General features: G+C 39.6%; 2 protein-coding genes across 5 annotated transcripts; both read right to left on the minus strand.

Moving 5' to 3' along the window:
* Nucleotides 1–315: 315 nt before the first annotated feature.
* LOC126616052 (ABC transporter G family member 28-like) lies at nucleotides 316–18,293 on the minus strand. Of its 4 annotated transcripts, none has more exons than XM_050284009.1 (14): nucleotides 17,784–18,293; nucleotides 17,639–17,715; nucleotides 16,918–17,193; nucleotides 15,967–16,030; nucleotides 15,708–15,854; nucleotides 15,339–15,373; nucleotides 6,204–6,277; nucleotides 5,005–5,936; nucleotides 3,653–3,949; nucleotides 2,586–3,077; nucleotides 1,984–2,132; nucleotides 1,183–1,472; nucleotides 950–1,080; nucleotides 316–862 (listed from the first exon to the last, which is right to left on the minus strand). In XM_050284009.1, the coding sequence occupies exons 1-14, from the start codon at nucleotides 18,008–18,010 to the stop codon at nucleotides 706–708; spliced, it is 3,348 nt and encodes a 1,115-aa protein (XP_050139966.1). In that variant the 5' UTR covers nucleotides 18,011–18,293; the 3' UTR covers nucleotides 316–705. The 4 variants fall into 4 exon arrangements, with proteins under 4 accessions (XP_050139966.1, XP_050139968.1, XP_050139970.1 ...); XM_050284011.1 differs by having other exon boundaries at nucleotides 17,671–17,715; nucleotides 17,784–17,925; XM_050284013.1 differs by lacking the exons at nucleotides 17,639–17,715; nucleotides 17,784–18,293 and having other exon boundaries at nucleotides 15,708–15,867; nucleotides 16,918–16,981.
* On the minus strand, nucleotides 12,223–14,154 carry LOC126616053 (uncharacterized). Its single transcript, XM_050284014.1, has one exon. The coding sequence runs from the start codon at nucleotides 14,046–14,048 to the stop codon at nucleotides 12,243–12,245; it is 1,806 nt and encodes a 601-aa protein (XP_050139971.1). The 5' UTR covers nucleotides 14,049–14,154; the 3' UTR covers nucleotides 12,223–12,242.
* Nucleotides 18,294–21,694: the final 3,401 nt, after the last annotated feature.

The following is a 21,694-nucleotide window of genomic DNA, read 5'->3' on the forward strand; positions in this document are numbered from 1 at the left end:
CCAAAAACAATCCCAACTTCCCCTCCCCCCTCCTTTGAAGTGTAAAGTGGACTCCTCCATCAAACCAAAACCAACCAAAAGATTGTTCTCTTCTTTCCCAAGTGGTTGAGCTCCACCTTCACATGAATCTTGGAGCCGAGGCCCGAAACTCCGAGTTTAGGCTTTGAGTCCTAAAAACCGTGGATGGACCCGAGCCCCACGCTCGGAGCTCATATTCAAATGTTCATCCAAACATGATAAAACTTTTCAACCAACATTTCCTTCCTCAATTTATTCCTTGATTGCATTCCCATTCACATCTCACTCTTTGCAACAAAACACAACAAAACAATTGTATATAAACATTTTTCACGGTACACAGTAAAACGTCACGAAATTTCAAAAACGCAGAACCCTTGGATACAAATCATATAGAAACATCAGATGCGTAACATAAAACATTAGGAGGAAGAGCTACACTGAATAAATAAAATGCCTCTGTTATCTAAGCCTACAGATTGGAAAAGCTACCTAAAGAAAATGCCACATTTACTCTTATCTACAGGTTGCCACTATATTAGTTCTGTACACAACAATCTTGTAAATCTTCGGTCTTCTTCTCAATATGTTTACAGACTCCAAGAGTCAAGTAGTGAGACAAGCGTCTTGGAAAATAATTTTCCATTTATGCACAGAGGGAAGGGGTTGAAAGGATCAAGACTGATTTTACTTCTTTTGCAAGAGTACCATTAAAAAGTATGCAATCCCTCGAAAAACAATACCGGTGATGACGAGGAAGATTATACTACGGTTCCAATGATTGAGATCATAACCATTTTTCATAAGTGAACCGCATCGCGTTATTAGCCACACTCCAGAGTACCTAAAAATAAAAGAAAGCAAGAGGCTATAATATCTTCTCGAAGGATGATGCAGAATAATTTTGTAGAAATAACAGGTTATTTCAAACCTTTTGGCATTTGATATGACAAAAGCTTCCAAAGCCCACTTAGTGTAGCACAAATCAGCTATTCTTGAAACGAATTTGTTCTCGTTGTAGTTTGCGATCAGAGTCAAAACGACTGGAAGAAGTACTGACCACTGCATGACACAACCAATGGCTTAAAACCAGAAAGGAAAAAAAACGCATGCAGATACATTAACACATTCCATTAATAATTTCCGATGTGAAAAAATTCTTACCAGTTGGGCTGGACCAGGTGCCAGGTAGATGGACAACGCATAAGCTATACCGGTTACACAGTATACCAGACAAATCAAAACAATGTAATTATCTATGATAGATGATCTTGGATTGTTGAAGAAATAGAACATAGAAAGATACACAAGAGGCTTAATGATTGTATTGAAATGGTCAACTGTATCCTTTGAAAGAAAGTACGCCAAGCTACTCATGCCAGAAGAGCTCTCTCTCCAGTAGTGCAACTTATCCAGTCCAAACGTTCTCAAAGCAGCAATCTTGCACAGAAGAGCTGAAATGCAAACAAATTAGGAGGGGTGAGAACTAAAATATGTCTTGGTAAAAAGCTATTATTTGAGGACACGAACATGAGTAGTGATTTGACATGAATGTGGGTATTATTTCCAAACATACATAATGGCAAGCAAATAGATATAGGGTAATGTTCTTTTCACAAGCAATCCAGCCTTACTAAGAATGTTGCAGACTGTCAATTGAGATCATATGTCCAAAGGGCAGAGAGAAACTATAAAAATATAATTTACTTACTGTCTTACAAGAGAAACTATAAAAATATAATCTAATGACTTATGTGAGATTTGGGTACAAGTTTAGGGACTATTACTCTATATTAGTCAACAAATTATTTTTTACTCAACAAATTATATACATCTAAATGGCATGTCCCAGACTTCCAGTAACTGCTCAAAGAGGCAAGTTGATTATGAAAACATCCTAAACCATAAAGTAAAATCACAGTTTAAGGAAGCAATGCATAATCCAGCACAAAATAGTTTACTTACAAACTGCTATGACTGTGTATGTATAACCAAGTGCACCAAAGGTTTCATCGCTCACTTTGGCAAGTGTTCCTAAGCAGATTCCAGCTAGCAGTAAAATAAGAAAATCTACAGCTTGTGTTCTAGATTCTCGTAACCGCTGCTTACCTCCCCTGTAAAATCCAGAAATACAACAAATCAAGTTGAACCATTAGAAGCAATATAATCTTAATAGCAGTTAGAAGTTGCAGGAAATAGACTCTGCTGAGGGTAACAGTTACACTGTGTGACAGTGGCAAGCCTATGGATACTTCATTGTTAATTGTCTAAGCCTTCACAGATAATTAATTAATATCTTCTTAGCATCTTGATTCTTTTTCAAGTATAGTGGAAAAGTAAAGATGATAAGTGCCATCCTTACTAGCATAATATGTATGTGCAACAGTGCAAAGAATTATCCCCACCTGCTCTTTGGTTATCCTACAGCTAAATGTCCCAAGGTCTTAACTTCTCTTACATAATAAAACTCAACACGTTGATACGACACTCATCATATCCATATGGTTGACATCTATAGAAAAATAAAAAATTTTGTGCAACCAAAATACTAAAAAGGGAATATCCACCTTCCGAGGAAGTATCTATATTGCTGGAACACGCCAGGGGTAGTCCGCTCAGATAAGTCGTTTGACTTTAAAAAATTATGTTGTATAGCATCCTTATTCACCTCAACATGACACTTAACATCCTGCCAAAAGTCTCCAGAAAAGGACTGTCCCTCAGATCCAGCGTCTGGAGTACTTCCTCCATGAGCTGAACTTTCACCAGCTGATGCAGCCATCCCATCAACACTCTGAAGCATATCCATAGGAACTGGGTACCCATTATGAAGCATCCATCTAACAGGTAGTTGCTTATAGGTCACCCCTGTGGTTGTATTTGGTTTTACTATGCCTTCCAAAATATCAATGAAATAGTCTGGAGGGTTGACACGCTCAGGGACAGTAATCCCAAGACTAGCAAAGTACTCTTCAACTTTCTTCACTAATCCATGATACACCGTAAGTCCCCCTTTAGCCAGAAGGATCAAATCATCAAACATCTTGAACAAGGTATAGCTGAAGCACCCAAAAAAATACAATTAGGAAAACGAACTACTTAAAAATGACTTCCAATGAAATTCAAATATTACTTTTCCTTCAATGGTCCACAAAGTTTGGTACCCCAATTTCCAAGACGTGTTTTATGTATGCTCATTCTTTTTCAAAGATTTGTAGTAAACGTTATGAGTTCTCACTTTCCTTCTCTGAGGAAGCAATCTCATCCTAAGCATTTAGGAGTACAAATTGTAGATTAAAAAAATTAATATAAAAGTAAAAGTTAGCATACAAATAAGTGTGTCCCTCAAACTATAACCAATTGTCTTGTCTACCCACCAAAGAAATAACTTTGACAAGAAATCAAATTTAAATAAAATGATTTCCGAATCGAAATGTATCTGAGTGTGATCCAAAATGTAGGGACACATTGTGAATTTTTCATGTCAAATAAAGGCTTTGTGGTCTAGGATATATGTGAACCATTCAGAATGCTCTGAAGGATTTAAGAGACCATCAAGGAAAACCATGCAAATATTAAAATAAACAAATTACCTCAAAATGTGCATTCTAGTACTTACGACAAGTTATATTACCTAGGTTGGTGGACAACCATGCAAATGTTAACTCCTTCAAGAGCCTCACGCCGAAGAGCTTTTAGTAATAAATTAGAAGACGAACTATCCAAACCCGATGTAGGTTCATCTAAAATTAGAAGTGATGGTTCCATGACCATTTCTAGCCCAACATTTACTCGCTTTCTTTGACCTCCAGAGATACCTCGCTTCTCCACCGTTCCAACCAGGGAATCCCGCACTGCCTGCAGGCCCAAGGATTCAATAACTCTTTCAACAACTAAGACCTTTTCTGGTTTAAGCAGATCAGCAGAGAGTCTACAATAACCAGAAAACAGAAGAAAAGGATAGTAGAAGAACTAATGTCAGTACCAGTAAAAGAATGTCATCAAGGACATAAGAAAGAGATAAAATAAAAATGAGAGATGCTAAGAGACTCTTGAAGTGAGACTCTCCATGGACTCTCTGCCACGTCACAATTTAACGTTAATTCCCATGCCAACGTTATAAAACATTGTGCCAAAAAAATATGAGGTGGCAAGGAGTCCATGGAGAGTCCCACTTTTGAGAGTCTCCTTAGCATTTCTCAAGAAAAAAGGAACAGAAAAGAGAACAGTCCAAAACTGATCAGTGTCTTTGATATTGCCTAGTAAGTGGCTCTGTAAGCCTTTTCGACCAAAAAAAAAAGCGGCTCTGTAAGCCTAAGTTCAATAGAATTTTGATCATATTTTGTGGTTGTTCCCAAAAATAGCAGACATGGTATGCACATGAAATTCAAACAAAAAATGAAAAATATGTATTAAAAAAACATTTAGAAGCTTAAAAGCTTTACTGTATCATTTAAGAATCCATACTTTGAGTTAGTTGTTGACTCCACATCATTATTTGGTAGGAGGTGGGCAACTATTCGCAAATTCACTTCAGAATTAAGAATCATTACACCAGTGCTACTTCAAGATTATTAGAGTCCTATTATTTCTTAAAAAAAGGACCTAAAGAAGGGAATCCAGAATTTTGTTGGATACATAGATTGTTGCTTCCAGAGATTGAAGTTGTGAATCATAGGGTTTAATGAAGTAATTAAAAACCAAACAAAAACCAATAGATGCCCACACATATACATGCTAGTCCGTAATCTACTTTCACAAGATCATTTTGGAAGCATTGTACTTGAAATGTCAATGTTCGAAAACCACCCTGCATCATCAGATTGACAAATAAGAGGCGAATAGGAATGGGAAATTCCAAACCCAAAGACCTCTTCCAACCAATATCATGTTAGACAACCATTGAACCCAACGTTTTAGCTGATAGAGAATGGACCAACCATACAAACAAAACTAGCAGCAACTATGCAAACAAAATGTGCATACCTGCATCTTGCGCTAAACCAGAGATTCTCTTCAACTGTCAAATTTCCATGCACAATATCATCTTGTGGCACAAAACCAATGATTTTCTTGTAACAATGGATAGATTCCATCTTTCCATTTACAAGTATCATACCACTCATTGTGCACCCCCTCACTTTTCCAACCAAGGCAGAAAGAAATGTTGTTTTTCCAGCCCCAGATGGACCCATGACAGCTGAAACCCGGCCAGGCGATATTTTCCCAGTCACACACCTCATAAGATGTTTATTCTTCCCTTTCAACGTGAGAGTTAGATCTTTAAAAGCAACCTCAATTGGAGGTCTCTTGCTGATTTCAATATCATTGGCCATTTGTATGACCCCAGAGAAGGTTAAGTTTGCATTCTGCTCCTGTAATGCCTTTTCCTTCTCAATTTGGCCATATGCATACTTGAAAATTTGACTCTGAGTATGCAACTGCTTACCTTTCGGTGCTTTCGGTGCTTTTGGTGTTTGCTTTTTAATGTTTTTATCTCCTATTTCTAGATTGAAGCCTTCATGACTATTTGGGTCTCCCTCGATTGCATTTATCATTTGTGTGAGGTTGCTTTTTTCCTTCATCTTTCCTTTGGATGTTCCAGCTGATTGCTCACCTATCCCGGTTGGCATAGGTGGCAAGGCACCATCTGATCCAGGTTTAGCCTGTCCGAATCCTTTCAGCGGGTCTGACTTGGTAGATTTTCTGCGAGAAAATGTACGTGAAAACTGTGTTGACAGTCCAACTGCATGCTTCTTGGCAATGTCTTTCGCAGATTTCCATTTTTCACGTGCTTGTGCATTTTCTCTAACACTTTGAACTGCTTTTTCCCTGGATTCCGCTTGTCTTTTTTCTCGGGTGGCGAGAACTTGGTCAGAACAATTATATATAATGAGAAGGATGAAAATTAATCCAGCCTGCATTCACAAAGAAAGTTCATCAGTACAGATGTTCTAAAAAACATTGTGAAAAACATTTATGAGACAACCTGTTTGCTCCTTGGAAAATATTGTGTTTGACACATATTATGGAAGGGAGCTAAGAATGTAAGTACTCCATGAATAGGTCATTCCGCAAATTTAAATAGCCACCAGGGTACAAATTTAAAGAACCACGATTCTGATGTGGTTCTAGAAGCTTACATTTGTCATCTCAACATTAAAGGAGTAAGTAAGACCACTCACAAAAATCATGATACCATATGCAGTAATATTTTGATTTTCTGATTGTGATTTACAAGTCGCCATCCGGAAACATTCTGCAAGTTAAACAACAATGGATATTATCACTAGATTCAAAAGCATAGATAACAATCAGACTCGAAGCTCAAAAGCAATAGACTATTGTAGAAAAGAAAAGCATTATCTGACATCTAACATGACGAATGTTTTAAAAAGCGAAGGTGAAGCCAAGGCATTTCATGGATAGCCTCGCCTAGGCGATCGCCTTGAGGTGTGAGGCGAAAGCCTCACGGTACCTAAAATTATTATAATACTTAATATACATAATATATATATATATATATATAATACTTTGTAAACAGTAAAGCAAGCATGTCAAACAATCAAATATTGGACTATTATTATTATTGCTCTAATTCACATCATAAAGTCAAAATAAAATAGTAGAAACTAAGTTAGAAACATAAAATTAGCATGAGTTTTATATAAACCCTGCCCAAAACAACGTCATTCTGGGTTTGGGCTTATAAATAAAAAATATACAACAACAACAACAACAAAGCCTTTTCCCACTAAGTGGGGTCGGCTATATGAATCCTAGAACGCCATTGCGCTCGGTTTTGTGTCATGTCCTCCGTTAGAACCAAGTACTCTAAGTCTTTTCTTAGAGTCTCTTCCAAAGTTTTCCTAGGTCTTCCTCTACCCCTTTGGCCCTGAACCTCTGTCCCGTAGTCACATCTTCGAACCGGAGCGTCAGTAGGCCTTCTTTGCACATGTCCAAATCACCGGAACCGATTTTCTCTCATCTTTCCTTCAATTTCGGCCACTCCTACTTTACCTCGAATATCCTCATTTCCAATCTTATCATTTCTTGTGTGCCCACACATCCCACGAAGCATCCTCGTCTCCGCCACACCCATTTTGTGTACGTGTTGATGCTTCACCGCCCAACATTCTGTGCCATACAACATCGCTGGCCTTATTGCCGTCCTATAAAATTTTCCCTTGAGCTTCAGTGGCCTACGACGGTCACACAACCCGCCGGATGCACTCTTACACTTCATCTATCCAACTTCTATTCTATGGTTGAGATCTCTCTCTAATTCTCCGTTCTCTTGCACGATATATCCTAGGTAGCGAAAACGGTCGCTTTTTGTGATCTTCGCTAGATTGCTCCGATCATTAGTGTGGATAAGTATATAAATGGATATAGATAGGAAAGCAAACACAAGATGTACGTGGTTCACCCAGATTGGCTACGTCCACGGAATAGAGGAGTTCTCATTAATTGTGAAGGGTTTACACAAGTACATAGGTTCAAGCTTTCCTTTAGTGAGTACAGGTGAATGATTTAGTACAAATGACATTAGGAAATATTGTGGGAGAATGATCTCGTAATCACGAAACTTCTAAGTATCGGAATGTGGTATCGTCTTGACTTGCCTTATCTGTCTCATAGGTAGATGTGGCATCTTCTCTGGAAGTACTCTTCCTCCATCCAGGGGTGGTATCTTTAACTGGTGGAGATGCACAAGGTAATGTATCAATTTCACTTGAAGCTTACTTGTAGTTTCAGGCTTGGTCAAGCGCGATACAAACCATGTAGTAGGAGTCCCTCAAGTTGCCGAGCTAGGGGATTTGCTGAAAGAGGTGACAGACAAGGTAAGCAATCAGAGCTCCGGCTGATTGTTCACATTCTCCCTATCTTGCAGGCAGCATGAAGGATAAAGAGAAGAAAAATGAGAAGAGATGATATGGGATACTTTTGCTTTTGAAGAAGTAACTTTCCACAGGCTTATTCTTGAACTGAGCTGGAGGGTTTTCTGGTTTCCTCCAGAGTATAAGGCCGACTGAAGAATTTGAGGGTCAAAACAAGTCCATCAAATCTAGAGTACGTTCGACCCTACTGATATGGGATACTTTTGCTTTGACAGAGTAATGGATGTATCGGCACGTGTGCTGTTACGCTTGTCTCCACATGCTTCCTTGTATCCTTCTCACTTGCCCTATCTGTTCCTCAGGCAGATGCGGTATCTTCCCTGGAAGCATAAGATGTTGAAGATGAGTACTCGAGAGCAATGCCAGGTAAGTAAGTTCCAGGCAGTCAGTTCCTGGCTGGAAGCTTGATTCCAAGTGCTGACTGATTGCTCTCTTTCTCCTTGTCTTGCAGGTAAGAACAAGGCCAAAGGAAAAGACAGGGAAAAAGCATGATATGGGATACTCTTGCTTTTAACCCTGATGATATGAGATATTCTTGCTCTAGTATAACTTGTTTGCAGAGGTATTATCGGGGGGAAAGAAAGCTGAATATTTCGAAAGGCTTCGTTGAGAGTGCCCTCTCATATATGAGGAAGGGTTGAGCATTTTTGCAGGTCTGTCTGTCCGTTGGGGATGGAGGTTGACATATATAGGAGTCTCCTTAACAACAAGTAGTAATGCTATTCCTTTACCCTGTCAGAGCACTTTGAAAAAGTGGTCTGTGGTATGTGGAAAGCTGATGTTGCGTGTGAAGATTACAGACAGCTTTATCCAAGGAGATCCGGCTCTTGTAGTTGGGAAAGTGTTGCCTCTTCGGTTTTCGAACAAGCAATCCTATCAGGGATCTGGCTCTCGAGATTCGGAGAACGATGTCTCTTCGATTTTTGAGAAAGTAATCATGTTGGGAGTCTGGCTCTCGAGATTCGGAGGGCGGTGCCTCTTCGATTTTGGAGCAAGCAATCTTGTTGGGAGTGTTTTCTCGAATGTGAGTAAAGGTTGGGCATGTTTGCTAGTCTACCTTGCCACGAAGCACAGAGGTTGACACACAGGGACTTTCCAATTATCCAGCAATGGTACTGTTTCTTTACCCTCTCTTCGATTTTTGAGAAAGTAGTCATGTTGGGAGTCTGGCTCTCGAGATTCGGAGGACGGTGCCTCTTCGATTTTGGAGCAAGCAATCTTGTTGGGAGTGTTTTCTCGAATGTGAGTAAAGGTTGGGCATGTTTGCTAGTCTACCTTGCCACGAAGCACAGAGGTTGACACACAAGGACTTTCCAATTATCCAGCAGTGATACTGTTCCTTTACCCTTGTGGGTAATAATATGGGGTAGCTAGACCTTCAAAATTTATGTGTCTAAACTTTGTTAGTGCTGTTTCTTTGCTATTCTTTTACCCGTCTTGGTCAGAGCGATGTAGTGGAAGCTGCAAGCTTCACGTGCTCAACTTTGGCAGAGAACTTTGGCAAAGTTATCTGTGATACACATGAACTACTATTGCGTGTGGGAAGTGGGTGATTGAACAGTAAGACTCATGTGCTTTCTACTTCACCAGAAGTCTTCGACAGAATGCCCATAATTTCCGCAAAGCTGAGTGTGCGTGTGACAGGTGCTGCCAAGGCTGGAAAAGTAGGTGCCTCTTCGATTTTTGAGATCGGCCCTCGTGGTCTCTGAGCAGCCCAACTTTTGAGAAAGCAAGCGCCTCTTCGATTTCTGAGATCGGCCTTCGTGGTCTTTGAGCAGCCCAACTTTTGAGAAAGCAGAAAGCAGACGCCTCTTCGATTTCTGAGATCGACCCTCGTGGTCTCTGAGCAGCCCAGCTTTTGAGAAAGCAAACGCCTCTTCGATTTCTGAGCAGGCGCCTCTTCGATTTCTGAAGCTCCGTCGAGTGCAGATTTTTATAGGGGCTGGCATTAAGTTCCAAAGCACACTTGAATCTCCACCAGTAGAAGCTCCATTCTTACACTTCTAAGATCTTGATTTGTTCGACCTCTTCTCTCTTCAACACCTTTGAAAATGTCTGGCCCCTCCGACCGTCGTTTTGACTTGAACCTTGTTGAAGAGGCAGCCCCGCCTTCTCCAGACAACATATGGCGCCCATCCTTCGTCTCCCCTACTGGTCCTCTTACCGTTGGGGATTCCGTTATGAAGAATGATATGACCGCTGCGGTGGTGGCCAGGAACCTTCTCACTCCCAAAGATAACAGACTACTTTCCAAACGATCTGATGAGTTAGCTGTTAAGGATTCTCTGGCTCTCAGTGTTCAGTGTGCAGGTTCTGTGTCTAATATGGCCCAACGCCTATTTGCTCGAACCCGCCAAGTTGAATCATTGGCGGCTGAAGTGATGAGTCTCAAACAGGAGATTAGAGGGCTCAAGCATGAGAATAAACAGTTGCACCGTCTCGCACATGACTATGCTACAAACATGAAGAGGAAGCTGGACCAGATGAAGGAATCTGATGGTCAGGTTTTACTTGATCATCAGAGATTTGTGGGTTTGTTCCAAAGGCATTTATTGCCTTCGTCTTCTGGGGCTGTACCGCGTAATGAAGCTCCAAATGATCAACCTCTGATGCCTCCTCCTTCTAGGGTTCTGTCCAGTACTGAGGCTCCGAATGATCCCCCTCCGGTGCCTTCTCTTTCTGGGGCTCTACCGACTGCTGCGACTTCTCCTAAGCAACCTTTGTGAAGGCTCTCTCTTGTTTGTTTATTTTGACTCATGTATATGTACATATTTGTAGCTTATCGGGGATATCAATAAATAAGTTTTCCTTCATTTCAACGTATTGTGTTAAATACACCAAAGCCTTCTTCGCTAAGTTCTTTGAATTTTCTTTTGTTGGAGCTTTGTGAGTGGAGCATGTAGGTTGAGGTAGTGTTCCCTTAATTTCCTGAGTGAGGAAAACTTCTCGGTTGGAGACTTGAAAAATCCAAGTCACTGAGTGGGATCGGCTACATGAATCTTAGAACGCCATTGTGCTCGGTCCTGTGTCATGTCCTTCGTTAGATCCAAGTACTCTAAGTCTTTTCTTAGAGTCTCTTCCAAAGTTTTCCTAGGTCTTCCTCTACCCCTTCGGCCCTGAACCTCTGTCCCATAGTCGCATCTTCTAATCGGAGCGTCAGTAGGCCTTCTTTGCACATGTCCAAACCACCGTAACCGATTTTCTCTCATCTTTCCTTCAATTTCGGCTACTCCTACTTTACCCCGGATATCCTCATTCCTAATCTTATCCTTTCTCGTGTGCCCACACATCCAACGAAGCATCCTCATCTCCGCTACACCCATTTTGTGTACGTGTTGATGCTTCACCGCCCAACATTCTGTGCCATACAGCATCGCCGGCCTTATTGCCGTCCTATAAAATTTTCCCTTGAGCTTCAGTGGCATACGGCGGTCACACAACACGCCGGATGCACTCTTCCACTTCATCCATCCAGCTTGTATTCTATGGTTGAGATCTCCATCTAATTCTCCGTTCTTTTGCAAGATAGATCCTAGGTAACGAAAACGATCGCTCTTTGGTATTTCTTGATCACCGATCCTCACCCCTAACTCGTTTTGGCCTCCATTTGCACTGAACTTGCACTCCATATATTCTGTCTTTGATCGGCTTAGGCGAAGACCTTTAGATTCCAACACTTCTTTCCAAAGGTTAAGCTTTGCATTTACCCCTTCCTGAGTTTCATCTATCAACACTATATCGTCTGCGAAAAGCATACACCAAGGAATATCATCTTGAATATGTCCTGTTAACTCATCCATTACCAACGCAAAAAGGTAAGGACTTAAGGATGAGCCTTGATGTAATCCTACAGTTATGGGAAAGCTTTCAGTTTGTCCTTCATGAGTTCTTACGGCAGTCTTTGCTCCTTCATACATATCCTTTATAGCTTGGATATATGCTACTCGTACTCCTTTCTTCTCTAAAATCCTCCAAAGAATGTCTCTTGGGACCCTATCGTACGCTTTCTCCAAATCTATAAAGACCATGTGTAAATCCTTTTTCCCATCTCTATATCTTTCCATCAATCTTCGTAAGAGATAGATTGCCTCCATGGTTGAGCGCCCTGGCATGAACCCGAATTGGTTGTCCGAAACCCGTGTCTCTTGCCTCAATCTATGCTCAATGACTCTCTCCCAGAGCTTCATTGTATGACTCATTAGCTTAATACCCCTATAGTTCATGCAATTTTGTACGTCGCCCTTATTCTTGTAGATAGGCACTAAAGTGCTCGTTCGCCACTCATTTGGCATCTTCTTCGTTTTCAAAATTCTATTGAAAAGGTCAGTGAGCCATGTTATACCTCTCTCCCAAAACTTTCCACACTTCGATTGGTATCTCGTCTGGGCCTATTGCTTTTCTTTGCTTCATCTTCTTCAAAGCTACAACCACTTCTTCCTTCCGGATTCGACGATAAAAAGAGTAGTTTCTACACTCTTCTGAGTTACTCAACTCCCCTAAAGAAGCACTCCTTTCATGTCCTTCATTGAAAAGATTATGAAAATAACCTCTCCATCTGTCTTTAACCGCATTCTCTGTAGCAAGAACTTTTCCATCCTCATCCTTGATGCACCTCACTTGGTTTAGGTCCCTTGTCTTCTTTTCCCTTGCTCTAGCTAGTTTATAGATATCCAACTCTCCTTCTTTGGTATCTAGTCGTTTATACATATCGTCGTAAGCCGCTAACTTAGCTTCTCTCACAGCTTTCTTCGCCTCTTGCTTCGCTTTTCTATACCTTTCACCATTTTCATCAGTCCTATCCTTGTATAAGGCTTTACAACATTCCTTCTTAGCCTTCACCTTTGTTTGTACCTCCTCATTCCACCACCAAGATTCCTTTTGGTGTGGGGCAAAGCCCTTGGACTCTCCTAATACCTCTTTTGCTACTTTTCGGATACAACTAGCCATGGAATCCCACATTTGGCTAGCTTCCCCCTCTCTATCCCACACACACTGGGTGATTACTTTCTCTTTGAAAATGGCTTGTTTTTCTTCTTTTAGATTCCACCATCTAGTCCTTGGGCACTTCCAAGTCTTGTTCTTTTGTCTCACTCTTTTGATATGTACATCCATCACCAACAAGCGATGTTGATTAGCCACGCTCTCTCCTGGTATAACTTTGCAATCCTTACAAGTTATACGATCCCCTTTCCTCATTAGAAGAAAATCTATTTGTGTTTTTGACGACCCACTCTTGTAGGTGATCACATGTTCTTCTCTCTTCTTAAAGAAGGTGTTGGCTAAGAAGAGATCAAATGCCATTGCAAAATCCAAGATAGCTTCCCCATCATCGTTTCTCTCCCCAAAACCATGGCCACCATGAAAACCTCCATAGTTGCCTGTCTCCTTGCCCACGTGTCCATTTAAATCTCCTCCTATAAATAACTTCTCCGTCTGAGCAATTCCTTGCACCAAGTCTCCAAGATCTTCCCAAAATTTCTCCTTCGACCTCGTATCCAACCCTACTTGAGGTGTGTACGCACTAATCACATTGATAAGTTCTTGTCCTATTACAATCTTGATTGCCATGATTCTATCTCCTACCCTCTTGACATCTACAACATCTTGTACCAAGGTCTTGTCCACGATGATGCCAACACCGTTTCTCGTTCTATGTGTGCCCGAATACCAAAGTTTAAACCCTGAGTTTTCTAGATCCTTTGCCTTACTACCAACCCACTTAGTTTCTTGTAGGCACATAATATTTATCCTTCTCCTCACCATAACTTCCACTACTTCCATAGATTTTCCCGTTAAGGTTCCTATATTCCACGTTCCTAAACGCATTTTGCTCTCTTGAACTCTACTCTTCTGTCCTAGCTTCTTCACCCTCCCCCGTCTAATAGGATCAAAGTACTTCTTTTGTGTGTCCCGGGTAAAGTTGATAGGAGCATATGCTCCCAAACAACTTTGAGTGGAGTCGTTCGAAAAGAAGTTTCTATGGCCCCCTTGCTCATTTAACACTGCATCCGGGTGCCGATGGAGATACAGCGACCCTTGCTCACTTATCACTGTGCTCGGGCCGCACAGCGCGCCACTTACGGGTGACGCCCTAGCTTTAGCGCTATTTTGTTCTGGATTCATTTTCATAAGGATTCGACGTGATCATGGAGTGCCGGCTGTCGACTACCTGACGCCCTCCCCCTCCTCCTTTATCCGGGCTTGGGACCGGCCATGTAAGACATAGGCGGAGTTATAAATAAAAAATATAAATAAATAAAAAAATAAAAAAAATAAAAAAAATAAAAAAAAAAATTCAAACGCCCGGTCGCCTAGGCGCCTGAGGCAATAGCCTAAGCATTTAGGCTAGTCTGTAGCCCACACCCTTTGTCAAGAGACGTTTTCTTAATAGCCCTGCCCCAAAAACTGCCTAGATGAGTCTTAAAACTAGTTTTTTATAACACTGAACATGACGTTAACCGAAGCAAAGGAAATCATAATATTAACCTACAAAAACGTCTCCAGTTACATGTAATTTCTTTTGCAGGTTCAGAATAGTACTCCAAACTGACATTATGTTTACTCTGACAAAATCATGCAAACCAAGCAGCTGTATCCAAGTCATAAGTATATACAGAGAAAGATGAAAACAAACTTATGCGGTTTGCCAACTTGCCTATCTGAGAGTAGTTTGAAAATCCACTATTGCTCAAACAATAACAAGGATTTTTATACCTCTCAACCTCACAACCCATCTCCCTATGTACCCAATCTCATCTTTCTTGGACTCCATTCCCCATACAATTTTTCACTCGAATTCCTCAGATGTTCCCTTTTTGTGTCATCTCGTACCCTTGCAACCCTTGGTTCTTTTACTTCTTGGAGCTACCACCCTCCCATAGTGTTGACCCTCTTTTCGACACAGAAACCAATGGTATCTCTGACAACAACTCAGAAGAATCAAGTTTTGAGGATTAGGTCCAAGATAATCACCTTGTCATAATTAACACCATTAACCAGCGCCCCCACTGAAAACTCCTTTTTAAAATTTCTCACACAAATTGTGAGATTGTGGATACTAGTTTTCATAAAGATCTTTATTCGTGAGAGTAGAAGGAAATATTTGCTCCGACAGGAGTATCAGAAATTATGTCTTCCTTCACAGATGAACAAGTCGCGCACCTACTATGGAATTGTTCCCTTCTTCCATACTGTGTAACAAGCCGTTTTTCTTTTTCTTCTGAAAAAGTGTAACTGGCAGTTATTCTTTCAAGGATCTTGTTTCCTATAATTATTATCAGATTTAGGACCAAAATTCAGATCGCTGTTGCTGAATTTCGCCTTGCTAATTTAGTTTTTTTTTCAATTTTAGGTTACTAATGAAACGAAATGAGATTTGGTACCTTTGATTCTATTACATGCATGAAAAGAGAAACTGACCTTCCTGAGTTGTGGAACCTTTCCTGCAAAAGTGTCTGCAATGGGCAGAAATTGTGGCGTAAGTATAAATAAAGTGAACAACTGATGGATTTTCTGTTTAATGAAAAAAGAATTATCTGTTCAAAACCAGACGATGATGGTAATCATGAAGCCCATGTTTTCAGTCGAAATGTACAAACATGCAGGAATAAAGGAATAAAGTAACAACTGGTAAATGTAAGGGCAAAGGACCATTTGGTCTAGCAGCATCGCTCCACTTTGTTAGAGGTCCTAAGTTCAAATCTCATAAAGGATTGCTTACTGAACAAAACAAAAAAAACTTTCAAATGTAAGGACAAGTGCTACAAGTTCCGGGATAATTATCAATACCCACTACTGCAAGGGATTTTTTGGATGGTAGACGGACAATATGATCCACCTGTACAGAATACCTCTTTACTACTAAGGACATCAGCCCACTTATCTGCTCCTCCACAAGTATGGTTTCGCTTCCCAGGAGGTATCTGATAGCTGTATCTGTAGAATATTTCTGCTGATAAATATTAATGTATGCTAAGCATAAGGAAACTTGAAAAGTAGATGGAATTCAGAAGAAAAAACAAAAGTTACAAAAAGAATAAGAACTTACGGTTCACATATACCAGATCCGTTGTTGAGTTTCGCAAGTGGGCAGTAAGCACCCATTGGGCAAGCTTCATTGATACAGATGAGAAAAGTTAATAACAAAAACCAACAATGCTAAAGACTTTTATAGGATGTTGTATTATATATTACAGAAGTATAGCTTTTCAAAAGGAAAGGATCAAACAAAATTTAGTGGAAGACCATCCTCTGAAGGAGTGGGTTCTCGCATATGTTCAAGTTTTAACCAGCCCTTTTAAGATTGGCTCCTCATCTCAGATGCAATCTTAGATGTCTATAGAGGTATCTCCACTTTGAAGCGTGGGAAGTTTGATAGCGGTGGAGTGTATATTAATATTGAAAATCAAAAGTTTTTATAAATGACTAAGATGACACAAATGTTACAAACAAACATAGTTATGGCTTCAAATCACAATAGTCTCTATGGTTTCGCCTAGATGTCCAGGTATGGCTTATGGTTTTAATTTTGTTGAACACCTTGTGGTCTATGTTCATTACCAATATCAATCAAATCTCCAATTTTTGTCAATTTGCACAAGGAGCATTCAGAAGCACGTCACTTGCAGGGTATAGGGTCATATCGCATACATTTATTATTGGGTCTTCATGATTTAGGAAAATAGTCGCGAAATGATTGTGATACCCCTGCACATATTAATTGAGATGGGAGATTTGACTAAAGACTGGTAGCAAATGAAGACCACAAGAGTGTTCTTAACAAAATTAGGAGCACAGGACTTAGCTTGACATATAAGATAAATCATATATATGGATCATTTGTGGTTTCAGGCCTAACATGGATATAGATAAAATTCAATGGAAGAAGGATAGATATCACATAACGAACTAAGATGTCCAGAACTGCACTAACAACTAACAAGTATTAAACACTAGTTATTCTGAAAACGTAATCATTTAGCAGGTTTGAAATACTCACGGAGCATGCAAGTAAGACCATGCGGGCAGAAGAAACCCTCACAACAAGGTTGACACTCGTTAGTTCTGACAGGCACATACGTTCGATTTTCCAGGTCAACTTGCTCAGCAGAAGCACAAGCCCACCCAGGCTCACATCCAGAAATCCATACAGTCAGATTACAGTTCTTGTTGGGTTTCAAGTAGGTGGTCTTCTGGGTTTGAAATAAACCTTCAGCGTACATCCTCATTTCTGCAGCTGTGCACAATCGACCCATAACCTCTCCAATTGTTCCACCTACAAACATGATCAGAAATGACAAATGAAACTGACTGAAATTGTTATATAATTATCAAGAGAGAGGAGATTACGCAACAGTGTCAGCATGCTTTACACAGCATACTTTATGTTTAATGCCAAGTTATTGTTTCCCACAAAAGTACAAATTAATTAATCTTCTTGTCAACTAAAAAGAAAAAACGTCTAGTATTTTTTGTTAATATATATGCTATTTCCAATGATTTTCTCACCGAAACTGTCAAGAAAGTTTTGCAAGAAAACGAAAAAACCATGTCCCCATTACAACATGGAATTTCATTCAAGTTTCGTGCTTTCTCTATCCCACTTTGCTTCGAAAATTTCATTCAAGTCTTCTCCCCCTACCATTCGTAACATATTTTACAACCGGTGTGACCCAAAATTAAAAATTGACGAGAATGGTAATAACTAAGGTTGTATGTACCTGCCATTTTTTTAGCGCAGTTGGTTACGAACCTTGAATCTTTTGAGAAATTGAAAGCCCCATTCAAATCCTCGTCTCTGTAGGCAAAAGAAAGTAAATTTTCACTATACCAAATCAAAGTTAAGAGAGAGAGAGGCAAACTCACACGTCGATAATGCAGAAGCCAAATTTTTTCAAGAGTTCATCACGGAAGACAGGGGTGAGATTGGAGTAGCGGCTCAAGATGAGCTGGGTGGCGAGATCATATCCTCCACCGCCGCCTTCGGAATCCTGCCCCGCCGCACGGGGCAAAGGCGAGCTGGAGAAGAAGCTGGAAAACACGAGCACAGAGAGAACCCTAACAGAGAGAATTTGGAGATGCCCTCTGCTCATATCGACCGCCTTTACCCTCCAAACGGAGAAACCGACTGGCTGGTTGCAATGTAGCGGCCCGATTGGCGGCTGTGACGGATTGAGGGAGGCGATTCGGCGAATGCAGAGAGAGGGATGGGGAATGCGGTGAGAGGAGGGAGAGTGGGAGAAGAAGCGAGAGGGTTGGTGGGGGATGGTGGCAGGCCATGGTGGAAACAGAGAGGCTGAGGAGCTTTGGGGTTTTTGCTTGTTTTTCGGAGCAAAGAAATGGCGGGGAGAAAGAGTCGGCGACGGAAAAGGAGGGAGAGAGGAGGGATTGTTTGGACTGTTGGGTGTCCTGTGGTCAATTCAAATGTCGTCGTTGTTCGGGCCACGGCCCATGTGTCTATTGGGCCTCTTCACACATTGTTCTGACATTACAAAGTGAGGCCTTTCAATTTTTTTCATTTATATTTTGCCAAACGATAGATTTTGTTAAACTAGGTGTTAGATTAGCCACCAACGGAGTTTGAACCCACACCGTTATTGACTAGGGATTTTCACTTGCATTGGAGAGAATCTCTCCATTTTTGAGGGGTACAAGCCCAAAAGTCGAGAACTAATACCTAAAATTTAAGTGATTTTAACATGTGTTAGATCGAAAGAGGAAAACTACGTACACTTTTGGTTGACCTAAATAAAGGACTTATCAACTAGCGGTAATCATCCAGATAAAACTCATACAATTACGTTCGATTAGATATCAATATATAGCACTATTAATTAAAAAGCCTCCAAATCACTCTCAATTAAGAATCTTATTTATTATGGAATCAACAAGCTAAATATTATGATCATGTAAATGAGAGGTCTTATGTTCGATTCTCGCCAAAAGCGAATTTGAACCACATTATTGTTAGCCCATTTTGAGGCTAGGCTCATCTCCTCCCCTTTATTGATCATCACCCTATTACGTATTCTTTTACAACGATCCGAGCTCTCTATTTTTTAATCTTTTCATTGATCATTCTTACGAAAAATTAATTCAATTTGAAACCATTTACATGTTTAAGTATCATCAAGAAATTTCATATTTTTTAAAACACCACGTTTTTCTATTTCGTTGTCAAAATTAGATGTCTTAATTATTTCTAATTTGGCTAATATTTTGCAAAAATAAGATAATCTAGAAAGTAAATTTTTAAAAGAAAAAATAGACTATCAGGATCATGAAAACCAATATGAAGTGTGCCACATAAGAATCCCCATTTTTACAAATAATAATAATAATAATAATAATTAATTAAAAAAAAACATGCGAATACTTTGATGGTGGCTTTGCGTTCGGTGGCGGCGTCAGTATTCATAATTTAAGCTTTGGGGTTATTTTATAATTTTAGTAGCTCTTGGGGTCGATGAGCTTGACTTAAAGAAAAAATTTAATCTTAGTGGTGTGCGTTATTTAGTTGTATGTGAAGCTTTTGTTCATAGTTAGTGTAAATATTGTTTTCCTGTTGATTTAAAGTTCTCTATTTTGATTAAAAAATGAAAAAACTAATGAAAATGGCTTGAAAACTTTGAGTTTTAACGAAAATGACAAAATAAAGGGTAAAGTGAATAGAACCAGGATTGACTTTTTAATGTAAAAATGTGGTTTTTCGTTAAAATTAACAGTATTGAGAGCTTTTCGTTAAAGTTTCCTTAAAAAATAAATAAATACAACCGCAAAATGACATTACCAACATCTGGTCTTTTGTGTCACCACCTTCAACATATCAATCTCTTCATGTGAGAATTTCATATCCATTAGTTCATACTCAAATGGATAATAAAATGATGGCACACCTGTCAATTTAACACACTCTCCTTCAAAAACTACTTCGTTTCCCTCTTGAAAACTTACAGCATGACTGTGTGGTGGACGAAGGGGTACTACCTGAAATGATACCATTTTGTGTCACTTCAGGTAGTACTCCTTATAGCACCAATTTATAATGACAAAGAGGTACTATCTGAAGCTGAACGATGTATTAATGCTATAAGGGGTACTACTTGAAGTGACACCATTTTGTATGATAGTCATAATACATCGTTCAGCTTTCTGTAACAGCCACTCTACTGTTTCCCTTCAGTCTTGCAGCCAAGCTCGCGTGTGAGTTGAAAGAGACGTTCGGCGCATCTCGGTGTTAGGCGAATACGAGGTTCACGACCATTTACCTTTGTACGAAGGCGTTTGGTAGATTTTTCATGGCAGAGGTTTGTGGTTGATACATTATTTGGTGACATGGTTTTCCTTCGGTTCTCTTGAGGAGTGATAGAGAGGTAAATGATCTCCAAGTTATTTTCTCTGAAATTTTTGGTGGTTGGTTGAGATTTATATATGTGTCCCGTATGTATAAATTTGGTAATTTTTATAGATATGAGTTCAAAATATCTTAGTTGTAATATGCGTGTAACTTTCTTATTCTTCTTCTAATTTAATTGAAATTTAAATGCTTCATTCTATTTTTAGTGGGTTCATTCATAAAAATTAAATCTCTTCTGAACTTAACATGTATTGTACATGCATGAATGACTATGTATGAAAATCGAAGAAAAGGAAAATTTCAACATATGGCTTGCGGATTTTCCTTTTCATCTGTTTTTAATAAATTATTAGTTTTATTATATTTATCATAATCCTTAATGTGAAGGTTCTCATGCTAAGGCATTGACCCCCTCAATCATGATAGTTTTTTAAGTTGAAAATCGTCAATGTAGTCCTTAATATTAGCCCGCAAATCAGTGTTGTTATTTTGTCGTTGTTCTGTCTAAATCAATGTTGAAAATGGTCACGTGCCCCCACATGCCACTTTTCCATGGCCAATCTTGTAAAATAACCATACTCCTTATAATTTGACCAACTACCTCCCTTTCCTCTATCCACGACCACTTTTTCCTCCATTTTTTCATAACGCCATTTGTTAAGCAACTTCAAATTAGCCCTTAGATAGACCAATTACTAAGCTTTGTTCCATTACTCGCCACTGGAAGGGGACTTCACTGAGCTCCTTGACTCTTTTTTTTCTTGGGGCTTCCTGTTTGCTTCTTGTACACTGTAGGATCAATTAAAGTAAGTCTGATCATATGATTAGGTCATTGATCTAGGGGAGGCATTAGGGTTTTGACGGGGGAGAAACTTTGAAGCAAATCCCATCTCATTAATTGCATAAATCCCATCTACAGTTAATATATGTCCAGGATATTGGCCTTTAAGCATTCATCTAAGGGTTGGTTTGATGTCGTTTAATTTTTTTATAGAAGCAACTTCTTAAAAAGTTGGGGCCTTAATTGTGTTTGGCAAATGAAATAATTTTTTTTTTTCAAAAAATTGGTACAAAATAGTATAAAGCAGAAGCAACTCTACACATGCTTATAAAAAGTGTTTTTTCCATCGGAGGTAGGTGAACAATACAAATTAATGAAACTTTCACATTGACAATCTTACCCCTATCTCTCTTTTTTTTTGTTGCTAAAAGCACTTTAGCACTATAGTTTACTAAAAACACTTACCTTCATTTTTACATAGCTGTTGTAGGAACCAAATTTGCGCACCGTAGCGGATGGTGGAGACACAAATTTGAGCAACTTGCAAATCAGGAACAACCGTGAGCAAGCCTACGACTGGGGTGGGCACTTTAAGAAAGGAAGCCAAGCCTCACAAACATACATGCACCTTCCTTGAAA

The sequence above is a fragment of the Malus sylvestris genome, chromosome 3, assembly GCF_916048215.2.
Source record: "Malus sylvestris chromosome 3, drMalSylv7.2, whole genome shotgun sequence".
Classification (NCBI taxonomy): Eukaryota; Viridiplantae; Streptophyta; class Magnoliopsida; order Rosales; family Rosaceae; genus Malus; species Malus sylvestris.